At 40.0% G+C, this 11,966-nt stretch overlaps 1 protein-coding gene across 1 annotated transcript; it reads left to right on the forward strand.

Moving 5' to 3' along the window:
* Positions 1–3,084: 3,084 nt before the first annotated feature.
* Positions 3,085–10,896, forward strand: LOC139595326 (lipase member M-like). Its single transcript, XM_071438356.1, has 8 exons — positions 3,085–3,193; positions 3,890–4,088; positions 4,596–4,705; positions 5,426–5,562; positions 6,053–6,199; positions 7,212–7,283; positions 8,816–8,887; positions 10,029–10,896. Exons 1-8 carry the CDS (start codon positions 3,124–3,126, stop codon positions 10,260–10,262), a joined length of 1,041 nt encoding a protein of 346 aa, XP_071294457.1. The 5' UTR covers positions 3,085–3,123; the 3' UTR covers positions 10,263–10,896.
* The last annotated feature ends 1,070 nt before the right edge of the window (positions 10,897–11,966 follow it).

Below are 11,966 nucleotides of genomic sequence, written 5' to 3' on the forward strand. Positions count from 1 at the left end.
AGAAGCTGGAATTGGTTGGTTGTTAGTAAAAGAGAAAATTGTTGCATGTCTATTGACAATTTCATTTCTTATGATAAGGTATATCTATGAATATATTTGTTTTCAAAATTCCTGCTCCTGGTCTGACACTCTACAGAGGCTGGTATTCTCCTTAAAAATCCAGCAATCTATGATAGTAGAAGAGCCTTGTTATAGCTGTGGTGGCTAAGGAGCTGAAAAGCATGAGATTTGAGAATAAAAGGAGTCACCCCTCTCTGATTCTTCATCAGGGAAAAGCTGAAGTGATAGTAGAAGGAATGAGTAGTGGGAAAGAAACAGAGGCTTATTGTCAAGTTGCTGCATGACTGGGGGAGAAAACAGTGCATGACCATCCTTTCACTGCCAGCACCGCTTCCAAACAGGCAGGAATTGAGTTTTCATTCTTCTGCAGCAGCAGCTGCTCAGCCAAACACATGACTTTGGGCACAAGGTCAGTAATGTTTTGATTTCTTTATGATCCAAAACTGGTGAAGCTTCATGGGAGCTGCAAAAGATGGTATGAAACCTGAGCTTGAGGAGTTGCTTTACTATTTGGGAATAAATGTATTTTGTGTTGTTTTGCTTGTAGGTAGGTGAAAGTATGGCATTTTCTCACAAGATTCCTTGTGACTAAAGAGATTCAGGCCTGGCTCACCTAGCCTGAATTTAGGTAGCTCTGGGGTAGCTGAAGAGGTATGGGAAGATGGCAAGTGAGAGAATCAGAAAGTGGTGACTTTAAACCAAAAGAAAGGGTGTTAGCTCAGTAAAACAAAGGTCTCTAAATGTCAATTTTCTATAAAAGAAGCTACGCATTTTCAACACACAGATTGTACCAGAATGCAGTGCTAGGAAGTTAGTGTATAAATTGTGGTTCTGTGAGGAGAAAAAAACATGCTATTCATGTTATTTGGGGGGAAAATCGTTTAAAAGTCTTCTTGAATAGGAAAACAATAAATGCAATAGATATTTGGCTGAATCAGTCTGACTGGAAGATCTGTCACTGGGACTACAGAAGTTTAGGTGTGGCCTCTGGGGAGTTATACAGTGTAGAGAAGATGCTAATACAAACACTGCATTTTCTTTGAGCCAAGAGTATGTAGGTCTTCACAGACAGTGCTATATGTGTGCCTCTAAGCAGGACAGCCACCTCCCAGGGGTTTTTTGTTCCTTTCTTGCTTAACAAAACTGGATCCTGGTCCCTGCACTCAGTCTCTACATAGCATTACATTTAGCAAAAGTGTTCTTTTCCTCTATCCATCCTCATCCTATGGAGTGGATGCATTTTGTCATCAAGCAGATTTGTATAGATTTTGATAATATAAAGAACTGCTTTATTTAGGTTCCTAAATTTTTACTTAAATGATAAATATTTTTTTTATTTGAAATTATTTTTATTTTTTTCACTAACTATCCAACAACTTGGTTATCTCCACTTTGAAATCTTCACTGTGACAATGACTAATTTACTTACGAGTTACCCAATAACTCAGTTTCACAGAGGTAACCAGAAATGTTTCCAAATTCACCTACAGATCAAATGCAGTGAAATTCAAATTGAGTGAAGTTCATTTCTCCAGAAGCTTTGCTCCTTTTCTTGTATTCATTGATACTTTTGCCTTGATCAAGAGCAGCATCCCCACCCAAACCTTAGCAGAGAGTCCAGGTTGCTGCCCAACGCCCTCAGACAGGTGTTTGAAGTCAGCTTTGTTCCATTTAATTAACAAGTAGGGAGTACCAGACTGGCTCCATTCATTATTAGACAGCACTTTCCTCATCAGAAAAATACAGAACCTGTCTGGATGCAAGTGCAGAGGAGGACTTCTGACAGATAAATATATTGGATTTTGCAGGGAGAAGATATGGCTGTTTGTTGCTGTGATATATTTGTTTCAGAGAGTTACTTATTCAGAAGAACTAAGAAGAATGAAGAGAGCTATGGATCCTGAAGCCTTTATGAGTATTGTAAGTTGGTTGATGGAGTGACCTGAGGATGGATGGTATGCATGACTAACAGCAGAGAGGTTTCTAAGTGTTAGAAATAACAGAGTAGATAAGTTGCCTTTATTTAACCTATCCTCTCTAGTCACTGTATCTACTACTGCTTTCTCTTCCATTCTCTTCTGCCTGCATGTGTAACAGCCCATCTTTTCTCTGGTAGAAATTAAAGCAAATAGTGAATCTCCAGACCTGTTTTCCTTTTAAATATCAATTACCAGCTTGCTATTGCTGGCACTGCCTGCCTATCTGAAAGAATGACTATCTGGAATGTCAGCATTTCATCAGCAATGAAGTCTGTAAACAACTAGTGGTGACCAGCAGAGACCAGAAATGGCCAGCTTTTCAGAAAAACACCTCTTGCCAAGAAAGCTTGTGTAGGACTTTCATTGTTTGTTAAAATCTTGGAGGTTCTGTCCTGCATGGCAAAACACATTGAGTAATTCTCTGAGTACAAGTTATAAAAACCAATACTCTTTTGTAACAAAACAGATGGAATGTTACGGGTCAAAAGTGATATTTACTTCAGAGCTTAAGATGGGCTGTGCTAGTTTCCCTTGCAACTGGGCAAATGCCTGATCTTTTTTTTTTCCATAATGTAGTCAGCTTTTCAGCAGTGCTCACTGCATCTATGCTGTTCAGCAAACCACAGCTGTGAAGCTGTCTGGATTCCTCTGAATGTAGTTTAAATAAGCTGGTCCCAGGCTGAAATCAGAAGCATTGCACCCACACAGCCACATACCTCATCTCAGCTCATAAAGTCCTGCTATGAGCTTATAGGGATTCTTATATCACCAGAATGCAAGGGCTTGTGATGACTGAATGGCAGGAGTGTAATACAGGTTTTATATGACATATTTTAACCAGCTAGTAAAGCCCTAGATATAATATAAAGAAAAAAGGAAATTTGTTGTTGCTTTAGGATTACACACATTCAGATGCTTAATGTATGTAGGTTAAATCCCCAGCTGTACCTGCTTTCTAACATTCCTTCATTGTGACTGTCTTAAAACATATGAAATGGACTTGTGCAAACAAATGCATTTGTACCTTCTCTCCTAGAATGAGCTTATTACTTACAAAGGGTACCCCAGTGAGGAGTATGAAGTGATGACAGAAGATGGTTATACCATTACCATTAACAGAATCCCTTATGGTACTCAGAATCAAGGAAGCTCAGGTACAGTTATTTAATATGACACAACACCAATGTAAATAAGGCATATTCTCAAAACAGACTCATATTTTTAAAAAAACTCATATTTTTAAAACATCCACCAAAGCTTGTATATATGAGTGAAATTTTAGTAGAGTTCTGGCTGCCCTGAACAACCAGCAAGATCAATAGAATTAATGTCAAGCACCTATTTATAATAAAAATCCACCACAGTATTAAGCATATGCTTCCTAGTAAGAGTTGATGAGTAAAACTTTTTAAAAATTAAAAATAGGAAAAAGGTTGCCTAATCAACCTGTTTTGCAAAAGCTTTTCCAGCTTCTAATTTTGCTTTGCTTTTGCTTACACCTGGTGAGTATCAGTGTCTGATTCATATTTTGGGTAAAGGAAATCTCTGAAAACAATGCCACACCTTCATCTCCCTATCAGTGTTGAGAATCTCAAGCTGATGTGTCTGACTGTACAAACAATGACCAGAGGGTGCCAAGTTAGTTTGCTGTGCTGTCAGGCAGATCTTTCCATCAATTCTTTCAGAAGCTTAGAAGTTGTCTCTTACAGAAAGAGGGGTTTTGTTCTTATGATTTGTTGATTCAGGAAAAAATCCCAGTATTGAATATGAGACAATAATGTCTCTGAACAACCAGGAAATGAAAAGATAAAAACAATTATGAACTGTTTTGGTTTTGTTTTATTTTTCAGCTTCAAGACCTGTTGTGTTTCTCCAGCATGGATTATTGGGAGATGCTCGTAACTGGGTCACAAACCTGCCCAACAACAGCTTGGGCTTCCTGCTAGCTGATGCTGGATTTGATGTTTGGATGGGAAATAGCAGAGGGAATCGCTGGTCAAGAAAACACCAGAAGTATTCCACTGATCAAGATGAATTCTGGGCTTTCAGGTAGACAGAACCACTGAAGGGTATATCCATTGCCCATCCTTCCATATTTATTTCAGATGGCTAAATCAGGGATTTACATATGCTACTTTTTAATAAGCATTCTTTATATCTGCTTTTGCTGAGGTGCCCCTATAAAAGCATGTGAACTGTAATAGTAATGGAGACAACTTTAATTACTGCTTGATCAGGTTCCTCAAACTAGAGGCACAGCAGCAGAACGACTCAGAGGAACCTGCCTAGGCCATCTCCAAGCCATTCCTCAGCCCTGGAGCCAGTTTTAGCAGCTACTTAGAAACACTAGTCTGTGTAATACAATAACCCCAAAAAAATCTTGAGTAGTATCTTCCATATCCAGTGCCAGAAAAACAAAGAACTAGGAACAATTGAATGATTCACTAAATCAGTCAGACTGTTTCTTTGCTGACAAGCTATTAATAAAAATGTGAATTTAATTTAATGTCTGGGTTTTAATTTATGTATGCCTCTCTTTAAATCTCCTGACTGCAGTTTTGATGAGATGGCAAAGTTTGATCTTCCAGCAGCAATAAATTTCATTTTGGAGAAAACGGGACAGGAAAAGTTGTACTATATTGGCTATTCACAAGGTACTACCATTGGTAAGTTACACACAAGAGAGGAATTCTTCCAGAAAACAGAAAATATGATTTAAGATACTGAGCTACTGAATGTACTTGAAGTTTTCATTAACTCTTTGTAGTTGTGAACTACTGTGTTAGTATAAGCAATTTTCAACATGTAGGCAGTTAAAATTTATTATAAAGATAATGAAGCATAATGGATCAAATGCACTGCTGCTGGAAATCTGTCAACTAAGAATTAATCTGGAAAATGTTGTGCATGGGCCATGCAAATTGTTTCTATCCAAGATGCAAGGGTGTGCCCAACAGCAGCTGGTCGGTTCACCAAAATAAACAAAACAGGAAGATGAGAGTACAGAAAAAGAAGTTGGCCAGTTTGGACCAGAGGTAGGCATAAAAAAAGAAAATACAAAATTAGATTGACTGGAAGAAAAATGACTTTTCCTCACAATAGTATAAGAAATACATGAATGTACATCAGAAATGTACATCCATTTTTAATCAAGTCTGGAAGAAAGCTGCAAAATATAGAAAGAAATTTCTCTGAATAGGGGAAAAAGTCTACAAGCTGGTAACTTATGGAAAGGAGGGATTTAATACAAATCTAGTTTGGACCATAGTCTCTGAACAACTAACATGGTTACTTATAAATTGAAAGTGCAGAGTATATATTAATACTGAAAACAGTCTATTGCAAAAATATGGGGGTTTAACTCCTTTTTTTTATTTTTTTTCCAGCTTTCATTGCGTTTTCAACCATGCCAGAGCTGGCTCAAAAAATCAAACTCTTCTTTGCATTGGCACCTGTCACTGCTATTAAGTACGCTAAAGGCCCAGCAACAAAACTCCTCTACCTTCCTGAGAAAATGCTCAGGGTGTGTGATGTCTTGGTTTCCACTGTTTAACCATATACTTGTTTGTTCAGCTCTTAAAATGGATAAATACAAAGTATGGGGCTTTGTGAAGTTGACTTGTTTGCATGTGGGCAGGTTTACCTTGTGGTGAGAGTTCAGACAGGGCAATAAGAAAAGCTTTCAGTCCAAGGCAACAGTGCAGCACAGGGACAGGTCACCCAGAGAAGTACAGAGATGCGGATCCTTAAAGGTTTCCAAGATTCCTTCAGGCAAAGCCACTGATATAAAAGTTTAAACTATGAATTGGACTTAATTTAAGGTATCTCTTCATTAAAAGTGGTGTAACCTATATTGAGTAATGCCCAAGCAGGCTGATGCAATGGAAAACCAAGTAATTTCTCACTTGTTTGTGGGAACATCATCTGACAAGTGGAGAAAAGGCGAGTAAGAACCACTGAAATTGATGGAGAACTGTAAATTCCCAAATTATTGTGACCCTTGTATTTCACAGGGTATGCTTGGCAACAGAGAATTCCTTCCCCAGACTGAGTGTCTAACCAAGATAATAGCCCCTGTCTGCAGCTACCAAGCTTTTGCCAGGCTTTGTAGAAGTGTCTTCTTCAATCTGGGTGGCTGTAACCTGAAAAACATTGATGTGGTACGTATAACTTATATCAGCTCTTCTGGGAGTTTAAGCTTATGCTCCTCAAATTCACCTTCTATCCTGTAGTGTGAATCCTGAATTTCTGTTAGTATCACATTGCAGGGAATAGTCCCCACTACTGGACAGCAGTATCTGGTGATTGCCCTTCTCTAGCAGGGAACCACTGCCCTCAGAAGAGCATTTGGCACCAGTTCTGCAGTTGACAGCTGCTCAGAGCGCCCCAGAATTCTGCAATCTGCCTTCTGACAGACCTCACCCAGGGCACCATATCCTGGTCCATTCTGTGGCTACTGGTCTCATCAGAGATATTTCACATGCTGGCACACTGAAAAAGAAGAAATTAAAAGTCTACCAAGCTTCATGTTTTCACTTTGCAACACAGAAAGGAACACACATATTCCTCCTTGTCCTCGTTCTCCAAGCCTTGGGCCATCAGGGTAGGAGAGTATTAGGGTGTACCTGGGCACCTCATGCTATGTTCAGCTGTAGGTCAGATCATCTGGGAGTCAAAATTTTGCTCCTGCATTTTTCAAAAATGTCTCAGAAAGTGTTCACTGAGGAAGGATCCCATAGCAGCTTGCTAAGAAACCCCTGCAGTACTAGGGTGTGTTTTATTTCAAATATTTGTGCATTCATCAGGAAATTGCATTTCTCTTTGCTTTTCATCCAACAGTGATCCTCTCTCACACAGAATCTGATACAGAATTCTGAAAAAAACCCATATAGATTGGGGTCTAAATTGCTGGCTTTCTATTCATTCCTTCTCACCTGTAGATTCTTTTAGATTCTTAGTCATCCTTGAAAATGCTCTGGTTAGGGATTGCTCTTTCCATGCTACTCCTAATCTGACATACTGCCACATGTGAAGTAAATCTGAGCGAGTCTCCAATCATGCCACTCCAATTTCTGTTGGTTTAATTGATACATGACACTGCTGTAGCATATCTTTTGATGTACCTCTGCATAGAAGGGAAGAAGAGAATGATCACTGAATGTTCTCTTTCAGAACCGAATCAACGTGTATATTGCCCAAACCTCTGCTGGAACTTCTGTGCAGAACATAGTCCACTGGAGTCAGGTATGAACATAGTCCACTGGAGTGAGTCAGGTCTGAGCAATCCCCTGAAAGATAAGATAGGTACTCACCTTGAGATGAGTAGAGAGGTAAGAGCCAGCTGTGAAGCCATTGCCAACTTCTTGGAAAGACATGCAACTTGTGAATTGAAACTGAAAATTCAGTTCAGAACACTATTTTTCATTGCTCCTTCTTTTGCCAGCAGGATGGAAATGCCCTGTGTGATACAGGTACATTTGAAGCCAACAATGAAGTGCTGCATTTGAGTGAAAATATGTAGGCTGGAAGCTGTGTGTGCAGGTGTACACATCACTCTTCTTATTGTGTATCTGGTACCTTTTATGAATGATGTCCACAGTTTGTAGGGAGTTTACCTTAAATTAGTCATGTTTCCAATGTGCTGTCAAGAAATGAGCAGGATTTAGGCTGCCACATAAATTGTCACATTTTACTATTAAAACCTTGTAGTTTCTTCTCTCACTTTCAAGGCTGTCAGTGTCTGGACAGCAGAAGAACCATAAATAATAAATACTTTATTTAGTAGACTGCTTATATCCCTTACCTACAAGGTACTGCCATAGTACCTCTCCAGCAGCAGTGCTGATGGGAGCTGCCTTTCTGTCTTTGGGCTCACACTCTGAGGATCCAAGGTTTGCTGGCAGCACCATGGGCTCTGGAGCAGCACTGGAAGCAACTGTGAGCACACAGAATTTGCAGGAGTGTTTGTGCCCTTTTCAGCAAAGCAAACACACAGATATGTCTGAGTGACATCTGCACAGGCACTTACTCAAAATAACATTATACTTTAGGCTGTGAGATTCCATTAGATAGTAGGTTTGAATAAATTGCTTTTGTAACCACGACCTAGACCTTCTTCTGTAAAGAAAAAGGGTTACAAAAGCAGAGTGGGGGGAGTTCTGCAAATTGATTCAGATGTAATTCAGCATCTAACCACAGGATACAAGCATAAACATGCAGAAGTAATACTCCTAAGTCCTCGTAGTCCTTACTGTTATTACAACTAAAGGAGCTAACAGAATTTCAATACTAAGAATTCCGGTGAAGGTGTCTCTCAGAGTAAGAGCAACTCATGTTGTAGGTGAAGCCAAGAAGGGGAAGAACTAAAACCAGTAATTTCTGTATTCAAAATAGAGTGGGAAGAGAAAACATAAGATGGAACCACTCACAGAGCTGAGTGTTGGCAACATGACTGTAAGAACAGGACAAGGCAGTAGCACTGAGATGAACTTGCTGACAGCAGCTGTTAGCAGCAGTTTTACAAACTTGAACAAATTGCCTGCAAGGACATCCTTGGGTCTCTCTGCAGAAGATGTGAATTTCTTTCATTATGACAAAAACATCTGACTCTTTTCACATTTTGACACTTCTAATGAATTTACTATCGGCTCTTTCATAGCTCTTAGAAGAACTTCTGTTGGGGCTTTAGATTGGAGCCAGAGGCTCATCAGGGAAAGAACACACAAACTTCCCAAATGATGGCTTTATAACTACCCTTCTCTTGTTCATCCTCTTAGGAGGCCCGCTCGGGGAAGTTCCAAGCTTATGACTGGGGCAGTTCAAAGAAGAACATGGAAAAATACCAACAGGTATGTCGTGGTGAAGCAACCTTGGACAGCACAGAAACACACAGGAAGAGAGCAAGGACATGGTAGGAGACACATTTTCAGAACATAAGTAAATGAAATTATTATTGCTTTTCAGTTTGGAAGTCAACAGAGAAAGCATGCAAGCACTAGTGGCAATAATACATTTAAAACATTTTAAAAGAAGGAGACAGAGAGGAAGAGAAAAACTTTCCAATGAAATGATCAATACAAATAAGAGGAAGTAAGGGCAGAAAAAATAGAAAACCATTTTGAAAAAGAAGAGTACACAGAAAATAACAAAAACATCTTGCGTACTAGTGTAACTGAACAGATGACAACATTAGGAATAGGAAAACTGGAAAACTAACAAGCACCCCTGGATTCTGGTAGCCAGAGACAAAAGGACTTTGTCCTCAAGCAGACCCTGAGGAGCACCTTTTCCATTCAACAATCTAATCCCATCCTTGACCCTCCTAGCCTGTAGGTCTCCACAGCAGCCTGTCATTACAAGTTACATGTTTTAATGATGAATTGCATGAAACACAGCTTCCTTTGGTTTGCTTTGAATTTGCTTGCTCCTGGAAAGTCACGGGATGCCTTCTAGGTTTTGTGTTTGGGATAATTACTTAGAGTGCTCTTTCTTCATACCATTTGTGGTTGTATAAACCTGTCTCCTGCCCTTGCTCTGGCGTCTCTTTTCCAAACACAGGAGTCCTAAGCTGCTTTCCCTCTCCTCCTACAGAAGCCATTCTATGATCCTTTTCATCCTGGTCACATATTGTATTTTCTCTCTAGCCCCTGTCTCCTGGGACTGAACAGTACTTCAAAAGGACCATGATGGAGGAGGTTTATCCAGAGATATCCTGACATCTCTGCCTAGTTTCAGGTTCCTGCCCTAAGATTCCCATTTGAGAAGGCAAAGACCCAACAATAACTCTTTGTCAGCTCAGGAGGTGTTTTACTTTTGGCTGTGCAATCAGTTGGGTAATCCCTGTGAGCACAGATAGAAAAGGCAAACAAGGGAACTTCCTTCCTCTTTGATTTAGACACCTCTACTTTGAGCAGTGACAGAAGAAAGCCCCAAATGAATGTTTAAAGTTGCTGTGCTCTCCTGGACACTCATTCCTGTACTGTTTTCCAGACTATTCCTCCTCTCTACAACATAGAAGAGATGACTGTACCAACTGCAGTATGGACTGGGGGACGAGACCTGCTCGCAGATCCCAAGGATGCAGCCATTTTATTGTCCAAAATCAAGAAGCTTAGCTATCACAAGAAGATTCCTGAATGGGCACACCTGGATTTCATCTGGGGATTGGATGCACCTTTACATGTGTACAATGAAATTATTGACCTGATGCAGAAATATCCTTAACCCACAGCCAGAAGCCTGACTCGTTCAACAGAACTTAGATTCACTAGGTACAAAACCTCCCTTCTGTTGCATCTGGAGTCAGGGAAAGGGTTCCTCCTGCACACTACATGTCACTCCAATGCCTTTTGCATCCTGATAGTGCACCTCATGTTTTCTAGCAACCTTGTGGATCTGTAATACTTTTTCAAATGATACATCTTCAATTCTGCAATAACTATACTTTGCTAACAGAAGACAGGGTTTGCTTCCAGCCTACTCTCCTCTCTAGACTGTAACAGTAATGAAAGCACTTCCTTTCTCTGGATACATTCTGTGATTTCTAGATGTTTTCCATTCTTCAGATTATTGCTCAGTTTATTGGGCTGGCAGTTATTTAAAGGCATAGTGTAATCAAAATCTTATTCTAATAGTTGTGGTATTGTATAATTTTATTATTAAACAAAAAAGTGAGTTCATTAAAAAAAAAAAAACCCACCTCACTCCTGAAAAGAAGATGGTTTGTCTTTGTTTGAAACAGGAATGCTCCCTGTTTTCATGAGGAAGAGCAAGGGACACAAGGTAGACAAACAGAAAATAGTAGCCAGTATCATGGTTCAAGCATGCAGCTGGAAGCTGGGAAACTTGGCTTCAAGACCCACCCTGAACAAGAGAAATCCTTGCTGATTCAATCTTAATCATTTTGGCAATGGCAGCACTTCCATGGGACCATTTATTTCCAAGTTACACCAGCAGAAACCTCACACCTCCTGCTGTTTCACATGAGCTGAGATGATCTAACCTTTGTCAAGGCTCTGAGCAGCCTCTTTGGAGTTTAGACACTAAAATGAGAAGTACCTGAACATTGTTAGAAAGAATTCATTATCTTCATCCCATGTAAATTTAGAGCACTTTGACCACTACTGGAAAGAGCTGCTTTCAAGGCAGTGCTAAAGAATTATTCATGCTATTAATTTCCTGAGGTAATTATGACTCTACCAATTTTGTTTCAAATAGGTAGTTACTGCACAAAACCACTCAGTTGGAGGGTAACCTCTGTGGTTATTAGATTACAGCATTATAGGTCACCATTCCTCCAAAACAAAGTTCCATTAGCTCTACTGTGGAAAGGAGCACAGTGCATTTAGGGGTTTCCTTTCAGCCTGACACCCTCATTCTCCTTTTCAATGAAATGCTAATATGGGCCAAGGCTGGGACCCTAGCCAGCACAGTGCAGCTGTTGCACTGGGACAGTTCACTGGTGGCACTCTAAGACCAAAGGACCAATGTCTCACTCTGAGTAATGGTTCATTGGCCAAACAAATTAACCATGGCTGTTACCACTTCTGCACCTTTCCCTTCCAAGAGAAACAACAGGCCTTTTTCATCTCCTGAGCCCACTGCTGAAGGCTCTCCTGTTTCCTTCTGTTTTCACAAGTGTAACCAGAGCTTGATCCAAACAAAACAGTGCCCGTCCAGAAAAGGACATTCCTTCCATCAGATACAAATTCCTGGAGACAAATGCCCTTCAGAGAGTCAATCTTTCAACTAACTCACTGCTTGTAGGGAAAATGTATGATGACATGAGACCTGCTTTTCAGTCCTTTCCATGCTAAATGCAATAGCATCATACTGAGAGTGACAGAGCATTCCATAAAGGCACCTTGAAAGGAGTTTGCAATTGTACGGCTATCTTGCAACCTGGGACACCATAGAGGAGGCAGAGAG

The sequence above is a fragment of the Agelaius tricolor genome, unplaced genomic scaffold (assembly GCF_023055355.1).
Source record: "Agelaius tricolor isolate 1412-34295 unplaced genomic scaffold, bAgeTri1.0.p SCAF_13, whole genome shotgun sequence".
Lineage (NCBI taxonomy): Eukaryota > Metazoa > Chordata > Aves > Passeriformes > Icteridae > Agelaius > Agelaius tricolor.